The following is a 24344-nucleotide window of genomic DNA, read 5'->3' on the forward strand; positions in this document are numbered from 1 at the left end:
CACGCGGACGAAGTCACGGGCATCAGCTAGTTACTAATAATAATCTGTTCTAAATTATTTCTAACTGTGGCACTTTGATCGTTATACTAATTTATTTACCAAAGTAGTTAGTAGTTAACTAGTTAACAATATTTCAAATACTTTAATATTCATAATGCATTCTTACCGACTGTTTAGTCGTTTATGCGTTCAAACCTTATTTTCTATATAGTCTGTTGTGATTTTCATCTGTGAAACCATTGTGAAACTGTCAGTGACTTGAATTATCATTTTTGTCTATGGTCAGTAGCAAATAAATGGCGGTGGTAGTTAGTGACGGACTGAATATATTTTTATTATAATTAAATTCTAATAATGCCCTATTGGTATTACGACAAAAAAGATTTACAGAACACGCCGTCATTCCGCGATGGGATCCCGAACGAGACCGAAAACCGTTACAGGAAAGAGGGCGCGAGGTTTATCATTGACACAGGATCGAAGATGGACTTAGGTTATAATACTGTGGCCACTGGTGTTGTTTATTTCCATCGGTTTTACATGTTCCACTCGTTTAGAACATTCCCAAGATATATCACCGCGTGTTGCTGTTTGTTTCTCGCTGGTAAAGTGGAGGAGACGCCCAAAAAGTGTAAAGATATAATTAAAGTTGCCAAGTCGTTGCTAACTGAACTGAAGTTCAGTACGTTCGGTGAGGACCCCAAGGAGGAAGTGATGACGCTGGAAAGGATCCTGTTGCAGACGATAAAGTTCGACCTGCAAGTGGAGCACCCGTACGGGTACCTGTTGAAGTATGCAAAGTGCCTTAAAGGTGACAAGGCTAAACTACAAAAAATGGTACAAATGGCATGGACTTTCGTTAATGACAGGTTTGACAATAATTTTACATTGCCGTTTTGCTCTAAGAATATTAAGCATATAAATCTTAACAAAGTTAGTTTGTGCCAGGAGTAGGTTCAGCATTAGTCTAGACAAGAGGATGAGTTGAATATGAATCTATAACCTGTCGGGTTTCAGAACACTTCCTTATCTCTTACTCTCAGCCTGTAATAATGTTAATGATTGAAGTTAGTATACTGCTTCATTTAAAATACCTGGTAGCAAAATGGTCATACTATTACATATTTATGTCCATAATATTTTTTTAAATGAGTTTGTAAGGTTATAAAACTTTTAACAGTGCCTGTATTGAGTGTGTTTGTTTACTGGCTGTTGTAATACTCTTTATTCTGTCAAAATAATACTGTAAAATGTCACATCGTGAGGAAACCTGCATGCCTGAGATTTGTCCATAATGTTCTCAAAGGTGTGTGAAGTTTGCCAAATCACAGATAGCCAGCATGGCGAACTATGGCCTGTACCCTTTTCAATCTGAGAACAGATCCATTCTCTGTAGTGAGCCGGCAATGGGTTGATTATGATCATGATGATTTCAGTCTGTGCACCACACTGTGCCTGCAATGGGAGCCTGAAGTGATAGCGGTGGCGCTCATGTTCCTGGCGGGGAAACTGAGCAAGTTTGAGGTGATGGACTGGAACGGACGGATGCCCAAGCACACCGCCTGGTGGGACATGTTCGTTGAAGACATCACTATGGAACTGCTTGAGGATATTTGCCACCAGGTAACTCATGATTTCACGATTTTTCCCTTTACTTTGTTTCAATACTCATTCAGATTTTTGTTTGGTTTGCACAGTATGATTTACCAAGATACTTAGTTATATTTTTGGCATCTAGCTAACTCTTCAAAAATGCAGTAAAGTAAGGAAAACATTCTGAAAAACTGCTTCATCTTGGTTTATTGCCATCGTAATGACAAAAAAATCTAAGATTTTATCTCCTGAAAAAATTAGGCATCTGTGTCAGATTCCTCTACTTGGTTAACTAATAAAAGTTTATTCAATAATCCGAATATATTTTATTTCTGAACACTCATGTCCCCATCAACACAACTATGGTTCATTTAACTGAAGTGTCATTGAGAGCTGGTGTAACTACAAATTCTTTTTTGCTCTGAACTTAAAAGCCTTAAGCTTCTGTACAACCAAAATGGCACTTTTGACATCCTTTTGCTAAAAAGCAGCTAACCCAAAAATTCTTTTTTGAATTAACAACAAAAATGGGGGCATATTGAAAATCTGATGTTTCTGATGATCTGATCAAAGTTTAGTTTGATTGTATATTATAACATACTTTTTTAGAAACATCAGGTTTTCTAAATTTCTTTGGTGATAACTCAAAAACTACTCATATGAGGTTAGCCGCTTTTTACCAAAAAACCGGAAGTAATCTGTTTTATTATTATCAAAGATTACCATAATTATGTCATTCCAGGTACTAGACCTATACTCGCCTCAAACGCAGCCCACTGGAGGCGACTCGCCACCGGAAGCGACCGCCTCCCGCGCGCCAAAAAACGAGAAGAAGCCCTCCGTTACACCGCCCACTTCCGCATCGCCTGTCGCCACACCTAAGCCCCCACCTGTCATCACACCTGTCAAAAACGGCTCAGACCTCAAATTGGAGCCCCCAAAAATTGACATGAGGTTCACATATCCCGGATACCCCACTATGCCCGCATATCCCCCAGTTTACACCGCGCCTCCGCCTTCAATACCTCCTCCTAATAGATTACCAATCCCCCAAGGTCCCCCGCCACCTTTAAGGTACTCGGAACCCCCTCCCGCTCCCCCGACAAGATTTCCCCCGGTTAACGTCCCACCTCCTAATTATTTCGCGCCGATGCCCACGCGAGGCCCCCTGCCCCCGAGGGGCCCCATCCCGCCGGGCCCCCTGCCCCCGCGGCCCTACTACCCGCCACCGTAACGGAGAGCTAATCTTAAGCATAGGTTATATTATAATTTTTTTACTGAAATATAATTAATAGACTGGATTTGTTGTTTTATTTCACAACAATAACTTTGGCTTCAACGTCCAATCAAAAGATTTCCAAACAACTGTACTGCCATGGTAATATGACACGGCAGTACTTTAGTTTTGTTTGGAGATATAGAAACTTTTTGAGGACTTTTAATCTTCTCATAGTTTAATAGTAGTAGGAGGGATAGTGAATAATGACACCACAGTTACAAAACCGTAATTTATAATATTACATATTTAAAATTATTTAGAAACCTTGAAGATTCCTATAAAAAATGTGTTTCAGTGAAAAGAGGACTACTTAGGTTTTGTTTGCCAGCTCTTCAATTAAAAGAGCTTTGACGTGACAGTGGGTTCAAATACTGGTTCCTGCTGATCCTTGAAATAAAATACTAGAGGGAGCGAATTGTATACAAAAAAAACATGAGTTTGTATTATTAATTTATATTTATTAACTCTCATTAAAAACGTAAGTAAGTATAAAAAAATCAAAATTGTATCTTACAACATCAGATTACAAGAAAACATTATATACAGCCATTCAATACATACATAATTATTGCTATTAGTTCATTTTATTTATTACTTTAGCTTACTAAATAATTGTATTTCATTACTTCTTCTTTTCTGTAGAAAAATATTTAAAAGGATTATTATTTTAAAGGATTTAGGATGTCAGTTAAGTTTACAAAATAATTAGTGTAAAAATTAGAAAAAAAAAAACAATAAGTAATTAATCATTAATTTTGCGCAATACTTTAACTTAATATAATAATAATATATAACTATGGAGCTGCTTTTGGACTAGATAACAATACATCGATAAAAAAGTATGAACACATCACTGCACCTGAAGGCGAGTCTAGACTATAATATAACATGTTATATAACTCTTGTGGTATATAAAACATTTTGTGTAATATTGTATTATGATTTGAAACAATGTTAAGTTTTTGCCTATACAGAATTCCAGTTAAACTTCTAAAAAGTTTTACCTACTTTTAGTAGGTAGCTAGACATATAAATTAAGTATTTTAATCAAACTAAAGCAGTATTTAAGACTGACTTTGTACTTTGTTTATGCTGCGTTGTCAATAATCAGAAACGAGGAGACATGATCTTAGTTATATTAATGTAACAAAATAACCAAGTTACGTAAAAATGTTACATTATAGTGTAAACGCCGAGAAATAATTACAAACTAAATACAAAAAAAAAAAACAACAATTTTTGATATTTAATTGTATGAATATAAATAAATGTTCATGTGTATTTATTAAAACGTAATTAACTAATTTTCTTTTTGACACAATTTGAATACTGTAAAACAAGGCATTTTGCTGAACAATTAGGTAAGTATATCAAGTTATTTTTTTGTTGCTAATGTTGCAATTTTGACGGTATGGCAGATATTACAAAGTACCCTTAAGGTCTTCTTATATTGATTAAAATGCATTGTAATCAAAATCCGGTGCGCATCGATATACTGATTCTCAAATACATAATTAATACAAAAAAAGTACAAATCTTAAAAATTAAGAAGGCACGCAGTCAGTAATATGGTCAGATCGCATAATCTCCGATTTAAGGCACGATTCTCTAATAAACTAACTTGAAACATAAGAAACCTAGCCTTATATTTGATAGTGAGATATACTACATATTTATAAATAGTACTTAATATCTTTTATTAGTTAAAGATTTTGATATAAAATATACATGATAAGAAATTCAATTTCAATGCAAAATCATTTTCTCTATTTAAAACAGTTGAGTAATTTCATCACTTAGCATAATTTCACATTTCGCAATGATTCCATCTTCTATAATATAATTGTTACAAAGTTTCACCACATGAAATGAATTTCATTGATATTACAGCCTTATATCACCCGTAAAATGTTTAAAATGTCACTCAGTTCATAGTTTATGTAGTTTCTTATTTCACTCTTCAAAATATGATATCAACAAACCCTTGTATATTTTATATCAACTATTTAGGCACAGATTCAACCCTTACAGAGTTTTAATACTTTCATGTGTTACTTAGTTTATATTATTAAGTTAAAACCACTCTAAAATATACAAATCGATTAAGAATTATAACATTAAATACAGAAATATACAAAAAAAAAAAACCAGTCAAATCATTACAGGCGTGTACGTCAATTTTACAATCTCAACGAACACCGCCTCTGAACTAAAGTGACCTAACTCAGCAAATATGAAAAAATGTGTAGCTTTATAATATTGTAGATAATGGGTACACACCACAATTCATTTGATCGATTTTATCTCCGTCACCTCGTGATCACGACTCGTGCAACTGAGTCGAAATATCGGCAAATAAAAACCGTCAAATGAAGAGTGGTATGTACCCGTTATCTTTGCATGCTTTAAAAGATGGCGGCACGTTGCCAATCTATACAAGTCGTTAAAAATTCAAGTTTTTAAATATATGTATTGGTCACTTTAGTTCTATGGGCTGAGTTATATGGGTAATAAACCTAACCCATGATATATCGAAAAAAAAAAATCTAAAATATGATTGTGCAAAATAAATAGTACTACGGTGGTCGTTTATATTTTTGAGCAATTTTGCTTGACTATTTTATTTTCAATTATAAAAAACATTTTGTTCCTGATCTGTCATCTATAGCTACTATTCAATGTCAACGACTATATCCATGTGGTTCGAAGTCGAAGACATGATGACGTAGGCTACTTTTATCCTGGAAAATCAAGGAGTTTATACGGGATTTGGAAAAACTTAAATCCACGTGGATGGACTGCGGGCATCTGCTAGTGAAGTGATCAGATAAGGCGGGACTGCTTGAGATACTGTAACAGCACCTGGTGCAGGAAGCGGTAGTGGTGCACATTCTCTATGAGGTTGGCGCGCTGCTGGTGTAGGAGCCCGATTGTCCGAGGGATGTCTAGCTCCTGCAATATAATAAAATTTTTAGGGTTCCGTCTCTTTTTTTAAAATAAAAATAGCGAGCAAACGAGCAGGCGGATCACTACCGCAAGTTATTACCGCCGCCCGTTATATTATAAACGTTTGCAGTACCAGAGGAACCGCCAATGCGTTCCCGGCCTTTCAGGAATTTGTTTACCTCAAATGGAAAAAAAAAACCCCTATAGGATCATTTTGTTGTCTGTCAGTCTGTCAAGAAACCTATAAGCTACTTCCCGTTGACCTAGAAACATAAAATTTGGCAGGAAGGTAGGTCTAATAGCAAACTTACGTGGAAAAATCCGAAAACCGTGAATTTGTGGTTATATCACAAAAAAAAATGTGTTCCTGAACAAATAATAATTAGTATTTTCAACTTTCAAAGTAAGATTAATATACCAAGTGGGGCATCATATGAAAGGGCTTTATGATGCCCCATTTGGTATATTTATTTGTAAAGGTCGATTTACAATAGTTCCTACTCTGGTTTATTTTTTATTTATTTTTTATTTTTTTTATTTTTTTTTATTTTTTTGGAGACACACAGTATTAACAATAAACAATAAACAAAACAAATACAAAGCACACACACCACAACAGTCTCCAAAGAAAAGTTAACACAGAATTAAAACACACAATAGTCGGGAAAAGAAGGTACATAGAAAAAGAACAGAAATAGGTAGATAACACAAATAATAAAGTAAAAACAAAAACGAAACAAAACTGACTAGTGAAGCTAGTCAGTTTTGGATATAATGTCCTTAATTGTAGATTTATATTTCTGTCTGGTTCTCCTACGTATCTCCTCATTACTAATTGATCACGTAGAGAAACTCCAAGGGTAGCTCTTTCCATCGCCCGCCAACGTCTTACCTGGTTAGTGTCTAACACGTGTAACAGTAGATGCGCGGCGAGAGCGGGCCCAGGTTTGGCTCCGCTGAACACTATGGGAGCGTTCCGCGCGAGCGAGTTTTCCGCGTTCGCCTCCGCTTCGCACGCGAGCCGTAGACCGTTCACTTCTGAGATGAAATCTGGGAGAAAATACCATCATTGTTACTTATTAGCGATCCTTCTTGGCTGGGATTTATAGAAAAACAATCAACAAGAACATTTACCTACAGCGTGAAATGTTGTTATTTTCCCGCGCAAGAAAGATACGAGTTAAATTAAAAAAAAAAATGTTATCATTTTGAGATAATTACAACATATTTACTAACTCGAAAGTGTGTAAAACAATAATATTTTACTAGACATAGATGCTACTAAAATCGCATACGCTGCAGATAAAGTTAAAGTGAAAATGTACAGAGCAAAATAAACTAGCCTGCACGCACGGCCGGCCGCGAAAATATCGCAAGGTATTGCTTCGAGGTCGCTTTCGAATTGTTTCAACAATAATAATTGTAAATCTGGTATTTTTGGTTTCAACTACGGACGGACAGACAGACAGACAAGTGATCCTACAAGGGTTCCTTTTTCCTTTTGACCTCAAACCCTAAAAATAAAAATCGATTGTACTACCATGACAAAATCGTTGCGGGAAAACAACCATTAAAAATATCACGCTGTATGATACTATTTTTACATAAACGTTTTCTTTGAGATTCCAGCTCGAAGGATCACCGCTCGGCCTTTTATTTATTACATATGTAATGGCAGTGGTTTTCTCGGAAAGCCATATTTTAAGTAAGTATTTATTTAAGTTTATTTGTAAGTATTTGTATTATTTTCTCTGCATGTTGCTGTGTTTTGTTCTGGGTATGGTACCAAACAAAAGAATTTTTTTTTTCAATTAGTGGACTTGTATCGGTTTAGGACGACGAATTCCTCACCTAAGAACCCGGCGACGTCGCTGGGAGTGTGCGCGTTGCTGGGCCACGCGTTATAGTGCACGTGCCACAGACTCCTGGAGCGCGCCGCCCGTCTCACTCGCACCCGCACCGAGCCGCCCCACGCCGCGCGAGACCACCGACCGCACACCACTTGAAACTGAGACAAAAGGGGTTTTGAAGACTTTGGTCTGCCTATACTCTATCCGCGGAAAATAGTAAAGTGCTCTCTCTGTTACATAATCCCATACAAATGATAGAGATAAAAATCTTTGGACGCTAACCATTTTGATGATGACCCATCTCAATATTTTCTAATTGAGTTTCGAATGTTTTTTTAAAAGAGGTTTGTGATTGATTGGTGCCTCAAAATGGTTAACTTCCACTGAGATTTTTGCCTCTATTATAGAGAGAGCTCTTCTTTCCGCGGAGTATAGCAGTGCGCCAATTTTCTTTTTTCCTAAACAGCGACTTCGCTTAAAACCTGTATTAATCAATAGCTGGCTTCAATACAAACAAGTGTTAAATGAGACAAAATCTTCTTAAGTGTCAGGTTTCCGAGATATAAGCTATCAAAGTTGTACTAGCATCATCAATAACAGCCTAGCCAAGGCTCCATACCTTCAACAACTACAAGTCAAGCCTTTTTTTTGAAGTGAATACTTCGTATAGGGTGATTTTGGGATAGGAAAAACTTTAAGGTCTCTCTCCTAATTCTCGATAAGAGAGGCATGCGCCGCTTACAGAAATCACGGCCTTGATGCTATTTCCCTGACATGACCAGGGCCAATATGTTAATGCATTGTGGCCTGTCCCTGTTCCCAGAGAACCAGCATCAATCCATTTGGTCCCTTGCCATCCCTGACTAATCCCTGCGGGAACCGATGAACGCAGGAATATATATGGTGGTAAGAACCTTTTTGATCGTATCATTAAAAGAGCCATTAACTACTCCTGGACAGCATAAGTCCACCGAAATCTAGAAGTTTGTTCAATGACTAAAGCTAAACCCTTCAGTTCCACCTCCTGTAAAGTAAAACCTACCTGTCCCAGGTCCGTGGGTCGGTCGGGCGGGGGCAAATGCTTCGGCTCGCCGCCCACGAGCGCCACGACCCGCGCGCCCACTTGCCAGATACATTCCCACATTAGGGCCGACTGCTCCACCTGGTTTGCTTGCATTATCACGTAGAACCGTTGGGAGCTACCCACTGTCATCTGAAATTATGAGAGCCTCGTTCAGAAATTGTCACACACGACATTTGTCATGACACCCATAATTCAAAATCCTTACTATGAGGTCTCAGAGTGCGTTCGAACGCAAAGTGTAGTTTCAAGTTTCAACCAATCAGATTACTGTCACGTCAATTTTCAATTTGGAAGACCAAAAAAACAGATTGCGTGAGGAGGATAATATGTGTGTAAAAGGGATGGAAAATGCGATGACGTATGACAGGAGTGGGTGGAAGAAAAATACATGTTGTGCCGACTCCACGTAGGGTGGGATAAAGGATAAGAAGAAGAGGGGGGGGGGGGGGGGGTGTTCACTCACCGTGATGTTTGACGCGTTGATATACCCATGCGGGTTGCTAGGAGTGGGAGGTAATCGCACCCTGTTGTCCTCATAGGGCAGGTTGTCGGCACTGAAGCCGTTCAGCGCAGCGTATTGCGGCAAAAGGGCTGTTCGATATTCCGCGTCCCCTTCCCTGCCTTTGGGGATCTGTTCGAACGCGAACGCTAGCTGCTCGTCGGACATCTTGCGTTCTAGTAATTGGCACTGGGGGTGAAAAATATACTCTATACAGGGTGTAAGTAGAAGAACGTTACCAAAAACAGAGACAGGTGATAGCACTGATGATGATTTTGTAAAAGGGTGATAGTAAAAAAGAGAATACCCGGCTGAGATTGTTGTGGGCTCTTCTCAGACTTGGGTCCGTTTGGAACCCTCGTAGCTTTAGTTTTAAGTTATCACCACTACATCATTGTTTGGCAGTCAAAAAGTGTACAATAGTACCCAATTTGTATAAATGACCGACAAAAATCACGTCGTTCCGTTGCTCCGTTGCGACGTAATTGAGGAACAAACAAACAAACACACTTCTGCATTTATATATGGGTAAAATCAGTTGGATGAAAAGATTTTTCAAAATAACCTCTTGCAGTTTTTCATTTGTTAACTTGGAAAATAATTTATTGTAGAATTTGTTTGATAACTGATAAAAAAGAAGATACAATCTATGTGTATGATCAAATAATGATTTCCTTTTAATCAATATTGCATAATAATAGTAACTATCATTGCTATGAATACAATACGAAATGTATGAATAATATGTAAATAAATCTTTGATGGCACAATGTTTACGTTCATATATCTATTATTACGAAAGAGTAAATTAATACATTGTTATCACTTATCAGTTACTAGAAATGTGTCTTTTTATTCACTACAGGCCAACATTGTAGGCATTATCGTTTCATAATAATAAAGGCTTGTAATGAAAAGGCTTTTATTTTTTTTCAAGACAGAATATAATATTAATTTCGCCAAATTTTTGTACTTTTTCAACCTTCATGCCAGTACCCACATTTCATGGCCATATCATAGTTGACATATTATATTGCTGTTTCTTAGTTTAGTGGATTTTGGTCGCGCCACCACACGGCACAATTTACATCGCCAATCATATTATATTTAAAGCTCCAAACTGATGAAAATTTTAATCCTTATCAGGTTTTTCTTGACATTATGCAATGCATATTATGTATCTAACGAGATAAAGAACCAGTATGACTACAGTGTCACTTTAATTTCACGCAAATATAAGTGTAATTAAAATAACACTCAAAAAAAGTAACTCAAATTACTTACCAAGGTTTCTTTGGTAATACTCGGAGGTAGGGGTTGAAATTTCGGAAGACCGGTCGACCACCTGTGTTTATTGGCAGGCTGGCCGGCTTTCGCCCGATCTCGCCCCAAAGTTGCACTTTTCACTTCCACATTTTTGTTCCCCCTCCCCATAAAAACACCCCATCGCCTTCTTTTCTTCTCTTTACTTATATTAGTTTTGCTCCCTTCTAGTTCTATGCTAGTGCTGTAAGTCGAATTCATTATCGAACTCGTTAGAGCACTGTCGACGACACTGTTCTGAGATGTGTTGCTTTCTGACTGAATTCTTATATCAGGGATACTTATCGAGGTCACGTTGTCGACGGATTTGCTGATCGTGTTATTGTTTGACACTTTGTGTGTCGATAAACTCTGGTACGGGGTTTCGTCGTAGTCTTTATCGTCTTTTAAGGATATCCTGTCTATACTTAAACAGAGATTGTCGTCCTGTTTGTTACACGTATTTATGGATACATTCAAATCTTTAGGCACGCTAGATTCTCGCACGCCCTTAATAATTTGCGCGTTCACATAATGACTATCGTTGTCAATTTTAGGCACGTAATTTGGCACGTTTAGGTTTGGTTTCAGGTTTCCATAGTTATTAATCGTTGGATGACTACTATTTCTTTCGTTTAACCTCGAGATTTCATCTGTCGTGGTGAGACTTTGAGCTCTTTCCCTCATAGTCAGTTTCGCGTCGTTCTGCCAAGGCAATGGCACATTTTCGTAAATCGGTTCTTGAGTTTCGTTGTGTTTTATTTGTGGAAGCACCAAATGCCTCTGATACGATATCCGTCTCATCGGCATAGAGTACATTATATTTCCTCTCTCGTCATATACTTTTTGTATATTATCCGAAATGTGATGAGGGTCGATTATTATGTGAGGATTTGGTTCTAGGACTGAATTAAGATTGTTATAGGTTCCGTGCGTGGCTGGAAGGATGTTCGGTCGAGGATAGTTGACTACGTTATGGCCGGGATTTACGTATCCCAAATACTGTCTATTTAAAGCTGTTCGCGTAGATACTAAATCAGGACTAGAGCCGGAGACGTGTGAATTGATATAACCTCTATGGTAATTTAAAGCTTGGCTTGCGACGGCTAAGTCTGGGGTGGAGTTAGAGGCTAAGCCGTTGGAGGGGTACGGTGGGGGAGGCTTGTAAACGTTAACGTAGTGTAACGCGTGGTCTGTTTGGACGTTAGGGTTGACAGCCATGGGGTAGTTTCCTACGAATTTGAGGCCGTAGTAGTCATCCGTAGTTGCAACCGCTTGGTTGACAGAAACGGTGTGTCGTGTGACATCAGGGTAGTGTATACGGTGTATGTCGGGGTGCGAGCCGTAGACGAGCGGTTGTGCGGTGGTGCTGAGGAGTTGGGAGTGGGCGTGGTGGTTTTGGTATCGGAGTTGAGCTTCAGCTCTCTGCTGCTGGTATTTCTGTTGGATCGCCGTTTCGTAGTCGGGCGCAGGTCGGTACGACGGGAGAAGTGCTCTGTAAACAAAATTATTTCAGAATAATCGAATCGCGAATCTAAATATGTAAAAGGAAAAAGTGACTGACGGACTGATTTTTCAACGCTCAGCTCAAAGTACTGGTCAGATCGGGCTGAGCTATTGACCTTGACATCTGTTTAGAAAGTTTTCGAAAATCCAACCCCTAAGGGCGTAAAATAGGGGTTTGAAATTTGTGTAGTTCACGCGGAACAAGTTTATTTTTTAGCGGATTATAAATTAAGTTTTTGACTGTTTGTATAGAGTGAATAGATACATACCTGTTTGTCGGATGCGGTCGGTTGTCAGCCAGCTCAAGGCAGGACGTGGAATGCGCGCGGTGCGCCGCCGTCAAGGGCTCCAGTCGAGAAGTGCTGCCCGCTGGTGCGTCCAACTCTTCCCGACTCTCGGATAGGCCGTGTTCTTGCTGGGAAAGAGAAAATAACTCATTACTTCCGTATCGAGGGTTCCGTACTCGGGTATTTTTGCGACATTTTGCAAGATAATTCAAAAACTATTATGCATAAAAATAAATAAAATCTGTTTTAGAATGTACAATGTAGAATGTATAAGGGTTGCGTTTTTCCTTTTGAGGCGCGGAACCCTAAAAACCAGCCACACAAGAAGGGTTCCATACCATCGTACAAGATATTATAACAGACCCCTCTGTTAGGAGGCAGAGCAGGCTTAATAAAAGAGCAGGCTTTCTCGTCTCAAAATAAGAAGGGTTTAGGTCATAGCCCACCATGCTGGGCAACTGCAAATTGGATTGGACAACATTATGGAGACCTGAGGCATGCAGGTTTCTTTTAAAAGTTATTAATGATTTAATTGTTCAGTAGCATACATTGTTCGATGGTAATCATCGCATACCTGTCATCGTTGACAAAAACGACATAGTTTGACGAATTCGACAAAAAACCCGCACGCTACCTCGAATTACACACATGCTTAATTCAATTAAACCTCGCACGACAAACTATCATTCAAATAACTTCGCTTCCGATGCATAGATAAAGAAGTTTTTTGCACACAACTATGCGGCGAGCGTTTTAGTTGCGTAGGCTAGGAGCTCACTAGCGATAGTCGTTCGACAAGACAAACTTCTCCATTCTTTTTAAAATAGAATGGAATAGAAATATTTTTATTCAATAAACTTTTACAAGTATTCTTCTGAATCGTTTAGAAGGATTTAGCATTACTGACAAATTCATTCTAGTATAATAAATGCCAAAGTGTGTCTGCTGTCTCCTAGCTTTTTGTGGCTCACCGTTTTACCGAATTTGACGAAATTTGGTAGATATAGCTTGCGTCACAGGGGGACAGACTTATGATACTTTGTGTCCCGTAAAATCAGCAATCCGCGCGGACGAAGTCGCAGGCATCAACTAGTTTTTATATTAATTCCAAAGACAGTTTCTGTGCCAACCGAGGTTTTAATGCCACAATTTGTATTGACCATTTCATTTTCCCAGTTTTATAATTACTTAGGTTAAAGCGAGACAGCGTCATACCGCTCCCATAAATCTGTCTCATTTTAACTGAAACTCAAGGCTAACCAAAGTCAAAGTGCGCTCTATAGATTTCAACCTAATAATAAAATTACACTCACTCAACTAGCGACGACGCGACATAAAGTATTGCTACAAAAAAGTCGCTAGTATGAAAACTCGTCGATGTTCTATTCTGTGATTAGTGATTACGCATGCCATTCACGACGAGACGGCTCGGCTCACTGAGCGCGAATTATAATTGTAAATTACTCTATAACAATTCAATCGGCTTTATTTTCAATTAACGGTAGTTTTTTTCTAGACGAGTACTTACTATGATGTTTGTACTGTTATTAACTATTTGTAAACATGAACATCAAGGTAATACAAAAATAACACGGATTCTTTCAAAGGATATGCGTGTAAAAGGGGCGGATAATGCGATGACGGACGAGAGAACGAAGTGGAAGGAGAAGACATTTTGTGCCGACCTTACATAGCGTAGGATAATGACAGGAAGAAGAAAACCCAACATTATGCACCTAGAGTTAATTTTTGGCATTATCTGAGGTGCTTGAAATATTAAGCATAAACGCAGATTTGGTGTTATGGTGAGCGGCGCGGCAGACTTACAAATATTAAATCCTTGCCGCTGATCTCGTGGCCTCTTTTATAAGCTTCTATTTATTTAATAACCGTTTTTCCAAAAGGAGGAAGTTCTTATTTCATCTCGATTCCCAACTACCAATATCGCCCTCTCCATAGCTCGCTGAGCGACTTTGAATTTGTGGATAAGGCCTCTATCTATGTCTACGTTTAAACGCCATACGCGAAGACGGGAAGGACACACTGGTTAAAGACTTTTGTCTGTAGGTATTGAGGAATTGACGAGTCGATTCCCCAGCCTTATCTCCCGTTCGCACCACACCGCCAATGAGGTGATGTCATGGCCCGGCAGTTGAGGGTTATCTATATAGATTAATAGAGCATCGATAAGCGGATAGCTTTTTTCAACATGAATTTGTGCCAATCATGTGCTTTCTCGACGGCGTGTGAAAGGTGGAAACAATCAACTGATTTACTATAACAGATAATAACGTCGCGGCGTTGAAATCGCGGTATCTATGGCTGTGAAGTGATTCATGCCATGCGTTTGCCTCTGTTTGTATTGTATTCCTCATTGCTGAGGGTTGTGACCCATTTCCATTAATCACACAATGGTAAGAGTTTCATTGGGATACTAATGCAGTGGGTCCCCAGGACCTTTCTGGATACAACTCGACCCAAGTTTTGCACACAATACAAGGCAGGTTTGAAAAATGCTATATCACTAAAACTTAAAACTACAAGATAAGGCAAACGGTTAGTGACATTGGATTTTGTTAAGGTAGTATAATAATAACGCTAAGTTTTGACTAGCGTTCTGGTTACAATCTGTATGTACCTCCTTATTAGTAACATAGTGATGATAATCGCTTGTCGACATTACTTCACAAGTGTTCTTTAGCTATAGATAGTACCTCGTTCAACTGTGGAACCCGAGAACCTCGTGCGGAACTATAAACAGGAACCAAGTAATCTTTCAATCAGCTGCAAACTAACTACATTAAATCAACTTGTCATGATTGAATGTGAAAATCTTGACGCATGTTCCGCTAATTAATACGTAATTACGAGCCAACTGATGCGCGCTAGTGGCTTGGACGCCGTTACTTATGGATACTAACTACGTATCAGATATATGCCATTATTATTATAAGGAAAGCGAAATGTATTTAAGTAATCAGAAATCAGAAGTAATAAAAGTAATTTAATTAGCTTTTGTTTTCTTGGAACTTTGAAGTTATCAAATACATCCTCGGCTGAAATCTATGTACGTACGAGTACGTAATCACGTAGATAGACAGCCATAACTCTGTCTCATTTTAACTCTAAGTAAAATTTGAACACTGGACAGTCAAAGTGCATTCTCTATCTATATGTGATCTCTAGATGGATGGCACACTGACTTTTACCACAGCCGTGCTAAATCGAGTTTTGCTATGCCATGGTCAGTGGTTACAGCAGAGATTTCGAGCTCATTTTCCTTTGGAGATAATCTGACATTGTACATTTTTGGAAAATTTTGTTACAGTGAAATTAATAAATTTACCTGAAACTTGGGCCTGTGTTCGTCGACCACAGCGTTGAGCGCGCCCTGGTGGCGCATATAGAACGTGTGCTGGTGTACACACATGCGCCACACGTACTTGCCGTCCTCGGGACTTGGCAGCGTGAACGTTGCCGACTCGCCCTGCTTCTGGCATTCGATGCTGAACGTCCTCTTATGGTTTATCACATTTGTTATGTCCATCCACCTACAAAAGAGATTTTGTTATAGAGCTAACTGATGCGAAATGGTATGAATCGATTTTACTAGAATATGCTGTACAATAAAAATTGCATTTGTGTGAAAATATTGCAAAAGTTCATGAGATACAACTTACTGACAAACAGACAGACAGATGGACGGACAGCAGAGGTTTAGTAATAGGGTCCTTGGCAACCTTCAAGTACAGAACTATAATAAACCAATGCAACTGCTCGTTGAGACTAAACCTTTGCTGAAGACCATCTGGAATGTGCTGCGAGAACTATGGGTTTTGTTACCGGTAGAAGTGAGGTGTGTCGCTCGTGTCAGTCAGTACTCGGATGCCGGTGAGCGAGATAGCAATAGTGACCTCGCTCTGGTCGCGCTTGTCGCGCGCCGTGAACATCTCTTGGCCATATCCTCGCAGTTGCTGGCATGTTGTTATGAATCCTTCTTCTGCTTGTGCCTGAGGAAATTTTTTTTATTAGTTTTTCGAGTTCGGTACCTCAAAAGGAAAAAACAGAACATTGTTTTCTGTTCATCTGACTGTCCGTTGTGTCTGTTAGGATCCATCAAGGGAATCAAAACCTATATCCCGTTAACCTAGAATTATGAAATTTGGCAGGTAGGAGGTTATTATAGTAAAGAGAAAAATCGGAAAAACGTGAATTTGTGGTCACATCACAGAAAAATTAAAGTATTTCTTCTACGATGGTACCCTTTTTGTCAGAGTCCAACTTGCACTTGTGTTCAAGACCAATTATACTGTTTACCAAGCCAGATAATAGATGGCGCTGTACGACCGATATGTCGCGGTCTTGGTCGACTATGTAACAAATATATACTCATGTAAAATATTTATCAACGTGTGTTCGTCCTTGGGTTTAATAAACCGGCCCGGCCTTTTAGAACAAACCGTGGTTTTTTTTTGCTACGACCTGCGGTCCCTCAGAGCACGGCGGGCTGGAGCGGGAACATTTTGTTCCTTCAGAACCGGACCTTTTTTGAAGAACAAGTGGTCCACTGGAGTGGACCACTCACCGTACTCGCAGTGGATCGCTGCAGACACCAGAGTACGTGGATCCAGCAGCGGCGGCAGGCGCCGGCAGAGGGCGCTAGCAGCGCGGACCAGCGAGAGCGAGCGAGACGAGCGGTGCAGAGCAGGACAACCCTAGTACGCCAAGGATGGACTACTAAGGACCAGTTTGACAGGTGTCAAAGTCAAGCTGACAGGTGTCAAAGTCAAGTCTGACAGGTGCCAAAGTCAAGCTGACAGCTGTCATCGTGACGTGTGAGTGCAATAGATCAAGTGAAGTGTCAAACCGTGAGTACAAACTTTATGTCAACTTTTCAAGCAAAATTAAACTTTATGTTAGTGATTCATATTTCAAGCAAAATTGAACTTTATTTCATTGGTTTCAATAACTTAGAAAATTCAAGCTAATAAGAACATAGAATTTGAAACTTGTAGAAATATTAGTAAACTCTTAACTTTAACTTAGAGTAAATTGCATGCTAGTTAGGACTTAGAATAATTTCACTAAAAACGAGGGAACGGGGAACCTATGTCCGATTTCCCCTAGAACTGTTTAAGTTTCAAACACTTGTAAAATTTTCAAGAAATATCTTAGGACATAGAATTTTTTCGATCAGTAAAACACTTGTAAATTTTTCAAGATAAAAGAACATTGAAATTATTTAGGACATAGAAATTTTAGATCAATCAAACACTCGTGATTTGCATGATGGTATAGAACATAGAATTATTTTGATTGATAGAACACTTGTTAATTTAATCGAGAACTTTGCTTTCACTTGGTTATTTTCCAAGTTGCTTAACTTAAATTAGTACAAATGAATTATTTAGAACACTTTTAGTTTGAGTTCAAATGAGGACAATGATTATTTAATAGGTCAATAAATAATTTTAACTAATTAGATCATCAATTAATTTAATTTGAGTACAAAATGGAAGGCCTAATAAATGTGCAGTTAGATATACACAATTCAATTAAAAAGGATTTATCCAATTTTAAGAAAAGTGCAAAAGAAAGAATAAGCAAAGAGTACGTAGAAATTAGATCGGAAAGTTTAGAAACAGATTGGTTATCTTTTAGAGCAAATCATGCTAAATTGTTTGAAATTTCACAACCAGATATTTTAGCAAGTACACAGTATGTTGTAAAAGAAATTTATGATATTACTAAAGATCACTATTTCAATTATAAATCTCTGTTAGTAAGAACTTTAAATCAACTTAGGTCAACAGAATGTCAGTCAAGTCCTAGTACAAATAGTGATAAGGTCAGCCCGTTAGTAAAGCTTCCAAAAATTACTATTCCGACATTTTCGGGTAGTTATTCAGAATGGACAACATTTCGTGATTTATTCGTTTCTCTAGTTCACAATAATACTGATTTAGACGATGTACAAAAGTTAAATTATTTGAAATCTCACATAACGGGTGAGGCAGAGCAATTAATAAGGCATACACCAATTACTAGTGCAAATTACAGTCGATGCTGGTCTCTATTAGAACAAAGGTACAACAATAGAAAATACTTAGCAAAATGCATCTTTAAGCGCTTGTTTAGCATTAAACAGATGAACACTGAGTCAGCATCCGGTCTAAAAGATCTTATAGACACCACCATAGACTGCTTGAATGCCTTAAAAAATATAGACATTGATGTTAGCACATGGGATATTATCATAATTCATATTGTTACTTTCAAACTCGATTCCGAAACACGGAAACAGTGGGAGCTACATATTTCTAGTTCAGTCGATTCGAATCAATTGCCAACCTTAGAACAATTTAAAACTTTTATGGAAAACCGTTTTCGCGCTTTAGAATTTGTAGATTCTAAAAAACCTTCAGTACAGTACAACAGTGGTTCTAGTTCAAAACCAAAGTCTTTTATAGCTACAAATACCTCAGTTATGCGCTGTGAGTATTGCTCAGAGCAACACAAATTGTGTTTTTGTAAAAGGTTTGCTGGTGAAGATATCGCAACAAGGCGTGACTTTGTGGCCAAGAATTCAATTTGCGTGAACTGTTTAGGCAGCAATCACATATCTTCTCAGTGCAGAAATCCTGGATCCTGCAGGATTTGTAAATTGCGTCACCATTCCCTTTTGCATCAAGAGATCGAGAGCACAGCTTCCAGTTCAACGGCAGAAAAACCTGTTGAGAGTACTAGCACTTTAACTAATACTCCACCAATAGTTTCATGTCTTTCAACTCAAAGGATTTCCAGTTGCGGCCAGGTTTTACTTCCTACGGCATTAGTAAACACCGAGTCTGAAGCTGGTAAGGATCATATCCTCAGAGTTTTGTTAGATCAAGGATCGCAGGCCAGTTTTATAACTGAGGCTGCAGTCCAGCTGTTGCGTCTTAAGAAGACTCCTGTAAGCGGAATGATTACTGGACTAGGAGGAAACAAAGCCATAAGATCAAAATATGTAGTTACCATCAAATTAAGATCAAGGACAAACCAGGACAACAACATACAGGTCACAGCCTACGTGCTGAAGAACATAACAACGTTCTTACCGGAACGTCAAGTGCATAACTTGGACTGGACAGAATTAAAGAACTTACAACTAGCAGATCCCCATTTCGACACTCTTAAGGCGATTGATATGCTGTTGGGTGCTGATATTTATAGCCAAATAGTACAAGAAGGCATAAAGAAGAGCCGTAATGGGAAACTTATAGCACAAAGAACAACATTAGGGTGGATTCTGTCTGGCACAGTTAACGAACAATTTAACAAGAACAACGAGGACACTCCGAAAATATCGGTTATGCATGCTCAGGTCACTGAAACTGAAAATTCAAAACAGATAGAAAAAAAGCAAAAGTTCAAATCAAGTACACCAAATAGGACAGATGAAGGTCGCAATCGGACACGACACTTGAACGTAACCAAACCCCAACCATCACACAAAAGGCTATCGAAGAATTCAGATCTGAAACAAATAGAACATACAAAAGTACTCAACAGAAATTCACAATTAGGACACATAAAATCTGTAAACATAAACGACAGAGAAAATAATAGAACTATCTACTTACTACATCATGCATTCGTAAGAAACGATAAGACAACCTTAAAAGAGCAAGCTGAAAAATGGAATAACAATAAAGTAGATATATTAACAAGCATACAAAAGAAAGAAGATCAAGAGAACATACAAAACCACACACAAGAAAACGACAAGCAACAGCAAGACACCTTAAGCAAGGGTAAGCACAAACAGAACACAATGGAAAAGAACAAACAGAGCAAAATTAGCCTCAAGATCAAAAAGGACATGAAGAACAAAAATGAATATTAGAACAAAAAGGACAACTAGAACAAAAAGGACAGCTAGAACAAAAAGGACAACTAGAACAAAAAGAACAACTAGAGCAAAAGAACAACAAAAATTAAAGGACAAAAATTATTAAGGACAAACTAAAGATCAAGGGAAAAATAAAAATGGAAAAAGAGTACCATAGGATTTAGAACTTACCTTTATCCGAAGTGAAGATCAATCTATATGCTCGGTGAATACTGAAGCCAACGTCTGGACCTGAAACAAAAAGATCAATATTATCAGTTAGTATACATCATATAGGCCACTAGAGTGGATAGCACTAAGTATAAAAGCAAAAAATATTTATTCAAAAGAAAAAAAAGCATATTCGGTATAGCAAAATAGCAAAAGACAATTTTAGCATAATTTTAAAGAAAATAAAAGAACACTTACCTTGAAGAAGTGGAATAACTTACTACAAGTACTAGTCCCACGATGGTGAAGCACATAACAGAAGCTAGTATTAAATTATATATTATAATATTAATACACAGTGCAGATCACAAAATCCACATTAGGTATCCAGTTACCGACAGAGTTAAAGGTTCATTCGGAAGGAGATCAAATTCTCATTTAGTTTTAAAATATTTTACTGAAGAAGAAAGTACGAACCAAAGAATTTAAGAACAATATTTCAAGTACTTAGGAGGACAAAAGTTGCTTACAATTTAAAATATACATTAAAACAGCCCATATCTGGAGACAGTTCAGATCTCAGTGACTCTCTGCCGTTTACACCGGTATTTGTAAGATCCGTAGGGCCACTGATAGCTGTACCAAAGGTTAATAATACTTAACTATTTTGAGTCCAATGTAAGTATACTGAAAAGGTGGCAATTCATTCAAAATGCGATTAGTCATCGTTGAGGTCAAACTGTTACTAGATCAACACTGTATGTTTAGGTTAGTTAGATAATAAGAAATTGTTATAGTTTAAGTTTATGTATAGCTCAAGTTTGATAATATCTATAGTTCATAAGATCAAATTTGTAAACTTATTTCATGTAAGAGCAAACCATTGCATGGTTTAAAAGCGCAATTTAGTTCAATTATGATTGTTTAATTTAGTTCAAAAATTCAAGACTAGTGCATTTAACATTATGTAATTTCAAAGTTCAACCTAGTTCATTTATAGCTCATTTAGCACAAGTTTCAAACCATGTAAGACCACCCACCAAGAACATAGTCATATTTACGAGTACATGATATTAACACATTTAATTAAGGACATTTCTCACTAAATGTCCTTGGCGGGCGGTATGTTCAAGACCAATTATACTGTTTACCAAGCCAGATAATAGATGGCGCTGTACGACCGATATGTCGCGGTCTTGGTCGACTATGTAACAAATATATACTCATGTAAAATATTTATCAACGTGTGTTCGTCCTTGGGTTCAATAAACCGGCCTAGCCTTTTTAGAACAAACCGTGGTTTTTTTGTTACGACCTGCGGTCCCTCAGAGCACGGCGGGCTGGAGCGGGAACACTTGACAATTAGTATTTTCAAGTATAAAGGTCTTTAGCTGACAGTCCTGATTGAATTTAACTATGAGTTTTACCTAATTTATAGGCTTTATCATACTTAAATATGGTTTAAATTTTAAATCAATTAGCAATAGTTTTGTGTCATAAGGCATATTTTTACACATTTAACAATAATTACAGTATCAATACTATGTTGCTCAATTTAATCAAATACATATTCATCAAGCATACTAACTATGTATTACATGATTGCATTGAGCAATTATATGAAAACTAATTGTTATTTGTTCCCTTTATTAATACTAATGTACTTTCACCTATGTGCCTATTACTTAATGTCATATCAGAGTTACACAGTTATTAGTTACATATTACCAATAATACACTCCATTTCACAAAAATGGAAACTGTCTGAAAATGATGGTTCAACTGGCATTATCTCGAAGCCAGTATATCTAACCCAAACAACTGTACATCAAACAATAATTTCATTTCATAAACGATATAAACCTTCTGAATATAATATGTTAAAGAAAATTACTGTGCAAATACTCATAGGAACCACTACTTGCATGATCTTTCTAGGGTATAGAAGATTCATTATCCTCCAGTTTAACTGGTGTTAAAACTGATTTATTTTTCAAAAGGTGCAATTTTTGTGATGCCAAGTGTATAAATGCTAAATAAATTTTATCATCATGACATATACATCATATATGATAATTGCAATGGTAAACAAGTGCTACAATATAAGATTTGCAAATATTTGCAACTTACAAGGAGAAATATTATATTAGTTTGTATTATTGGTTGATAAGTTACTATTTGTATCATTTGTAGTTAGTACAGAAAACTAATGACTAAAATGATAATTATTTTTTAATGTTCAATAGTAGCTACTAATCTGATAAGCTTCTAATAAATTAATTAGTCAGATTTAAGTGACTATCTAAGGTTTCCTATGGCTAAATAACTTTACATGTTATAGATATATGGATCTTGTTACATTTAAACCATTCAAGATCTACTTATTTGATAAATCAATTAAACATGTTTTACAAACATTTTAGGTACTTAATTCTTGTCAGAGAGAGGTTTTTTATTTAATATGAAATGTATAATACTATTACACAAAAAAAAACCGGCCAAGTGTAAGTCAGACACACATAGTTCAATATTTTATGTATTCAATGTGTTTCTGTAATTTCTTTTGGTAAATTACTTTTATCAGCATTGATTTAGGTTTTTAAAATATCCTATTAGAACTCATTTATTTGCCAGAATACATGTAGCCTATATTACTCTCCACATCTTTAACTATATTTGTACAAAAAACCACATCAATCTGTTGCTTGTACAATTGTAGAATAAACCAACAAACAAACACATTTTCATATATTTATAATATTATTTGGGTTTAAGTATTGAGGTGAAACAATAACTGGTTATTAATTATTAGAATGCTGGCTTACTTGTGGCATGTTGTGCAAAGACATATGATGCTGTATAACAGCTGCAGTCAACCATTCCAGCCTCCCTGTCTCTGCCAACGTACTGCTATCTATGATCTGCCCACCGTCCAACATTTGCTTAGGGAACATCAGCAAATTCTTCAAATACTCCACGGTGTGACGTTCCCTGTCATGATTACCATATTCCGCTTGACGACTGTAAGATGCCAAGACCACAGCCTGCTGACAGTCACAAATTATCCGACCTTCCACTAAATCGTTTTTTAATTGCAAGAAGTAATGGTAGCGAGTAACTTCATCAGTAATTAAACTCGTTCCAGAAATAACGTAGTACATTACACGCAAGTATAGCTGGTGGGATGAAGCGAATTTGTCTAGCTGGAGTTTTAAAGGTCTGTCCAGTTGGACCCATCTCGGTTGTTGACTCCGGTTTACGTAACGAAGGCCGAAGAATTCAGGCTGGTTAATCGCTTGTCTTTGACACACGTTGTCCAAGCACTCTTGGCCCGTGCTGTCCACGGACAACGTGCAGTCCGCGACGCCTCCGTCCAAGAGTTCCACGCTGATAACAAAAAGACTCTTCGACGCCACATTGTATTGCCGCGTCTTCTTCAACTTGAGCTTGAAAGGCATCTTCCCGTTCTACCCGGCCCCGATTCGCAATAACATCACGAAACAAACGTTACGTTATACATTTATGGCACAAGAATGTAGGGAAATGAATACGATGCATCCGTTACCCGCGCCACATATTTACAATACACAGCAAACAATCCTGAACTTATATACCGATTATAACTAATAAATAATCACAGCTTATTTCAAGAAATTATTTAAAGACACTCGATGGGTGGATTTAAGTGGAAATTATAAAAAAAATGCCAAGTAAACACATTACATTACCTACAAAAATAAGAAATTCACAATGTTGCGGCCATGGCAAATGACAGATTGAGTAATTGACAGCTGACAATTCCAGTGTTGCTGTGTGAAGGATCCAGAAAACCTACCGTTTTCAATGAACAAAGCATTTTAACCAATACAAGAAAATGTTTAATCAAGAACTCTCAGCAATAAAAAAAATAACTTAACTGAACTGAATACAGAAATTTTGTATTCTTTTCTTGTT

At 37.5% G+C, this 24344-nt stretch overlaps 2 protein-coding genes across 3 annotated transcripts; one reads left to right on the plus strand and one right to left on the minus strand.

Moving 5' to 3' along the window:
* LOC123870009 (tyrosine-protein phosphatase non-receptor type 14) lies at positions 1 to 24147 on the minus strand. 2 transcript variants are annotated; one of them, XM_045913165.1, is made up of 11 exons: positions 23216 to 24147; positions 16190 to 16356; positions 15693 to 15897; positions 12329 to 12474; positions 10536 to 12048; positions 9216 to 9440; positions 8711 to 8881; positions 7670 to 7826; positions 6711 to 6868; positions 5685 to 5824; positions 1 to 33 (listed from the first exon to the last, which is right to left on the minus strand). In XM_045913165.1, exons 1-10 carry the CDS (start codon positions 23846 to 23848, stop codon positions 5696 to 5698), a joined length of 3504 nt encoding a protein of 1167 aa, XP_045769121.1. In that variant the 5' UTR covers positions 23849 to 24147; the 3' UTR covers positions 1 to 33; positions 5685 to 5695. The 2 variants fall into 2 exon arrangements, with proteins under 2 accessions (XP_045769121.1, XP_045769120.1); XM_045913164.1 differs by lacking the exon at positions 1 to 33 and having other exon boundaries at positions 3315 to 5824.
* Positions 258 to 2894, plus strand: LOC123870010 (cyclin-K-like). Its single transcript, XM_045913166.1, has 3 exons — positions 258 to 869; positions 1437 to 1623; positions 2336 to 2894. The coding sequence occupies exons 1-3, from the start codon at positions 355 to 357 to the stop codon at positions 2825 to 2827; spliced, it is 1194 nt and encodes a 397-aa protein (XP_045769122.1). The 5' UTR covers positions 258 to 354; the 3' UTR covers positions 2828 to 2894.
* Positions 24148 to 24344: the final 197 nt, after the last annotated feature.

This window comes from Maniola jurtina, chromosome 12, assembly GCF_905333055.1.
Source record: "Maniola jurtina chromosome 12, ilManJurt1.1, whole genome shotgun sequence".
Lineage (NCBI taxonomy): Eukaryota > Metazoa > Arthropoda > Insecta > Lepidoptera > Nymphalidae > Maniola > Maniola jurtina.

Excerpts from the sequence above, each read along its gene's own strand:
- LOC123870010 (XM_045913166.1), top strand. The coding sequence starts at position 355 with ATGCCCTATTGGTATTACGACAAAAAAGATTTACAGAACACGCCGTCA. Across the intron at positions 870-1,436 it reads TGGACTTTCGTTAATGACAG|TCTGTGCACCACACTGTGCC; the intron begins GTTTGACAATAA and ends TGATGATTTCAG. Across the intron at positions 1,624-2,335 it reads TTGAGGATATTTGCCACCAG|GTACTAGACCTATACTCGCC; the intron begins GTAACTCATGAT and ends ATGTCATTCCAG.
- LOC123870009 (XM_045913165.1), bottom strand. The coding sequence starts at position 23,848 with ATGCCTTTCAAGCTCAAGTTGAAGAAGACGCGGCAATACAATGTGGCG. Across the intron at positions 16,357-23,215 it reads CTTTGCACAACATGCCACAA|GCACAAGCAGAAGAAGGATT; the intron begins GTAAGCCAGCAT and ends AAATTTCCTCAG. Across the intron at positions 12,049-12,328 it reads CGACCGCATCCGACAAACAG|AGCACTTCTCCCGTCGTACC; the intron begins GTATGTATCTAT and ends TTTTGTTTACAG.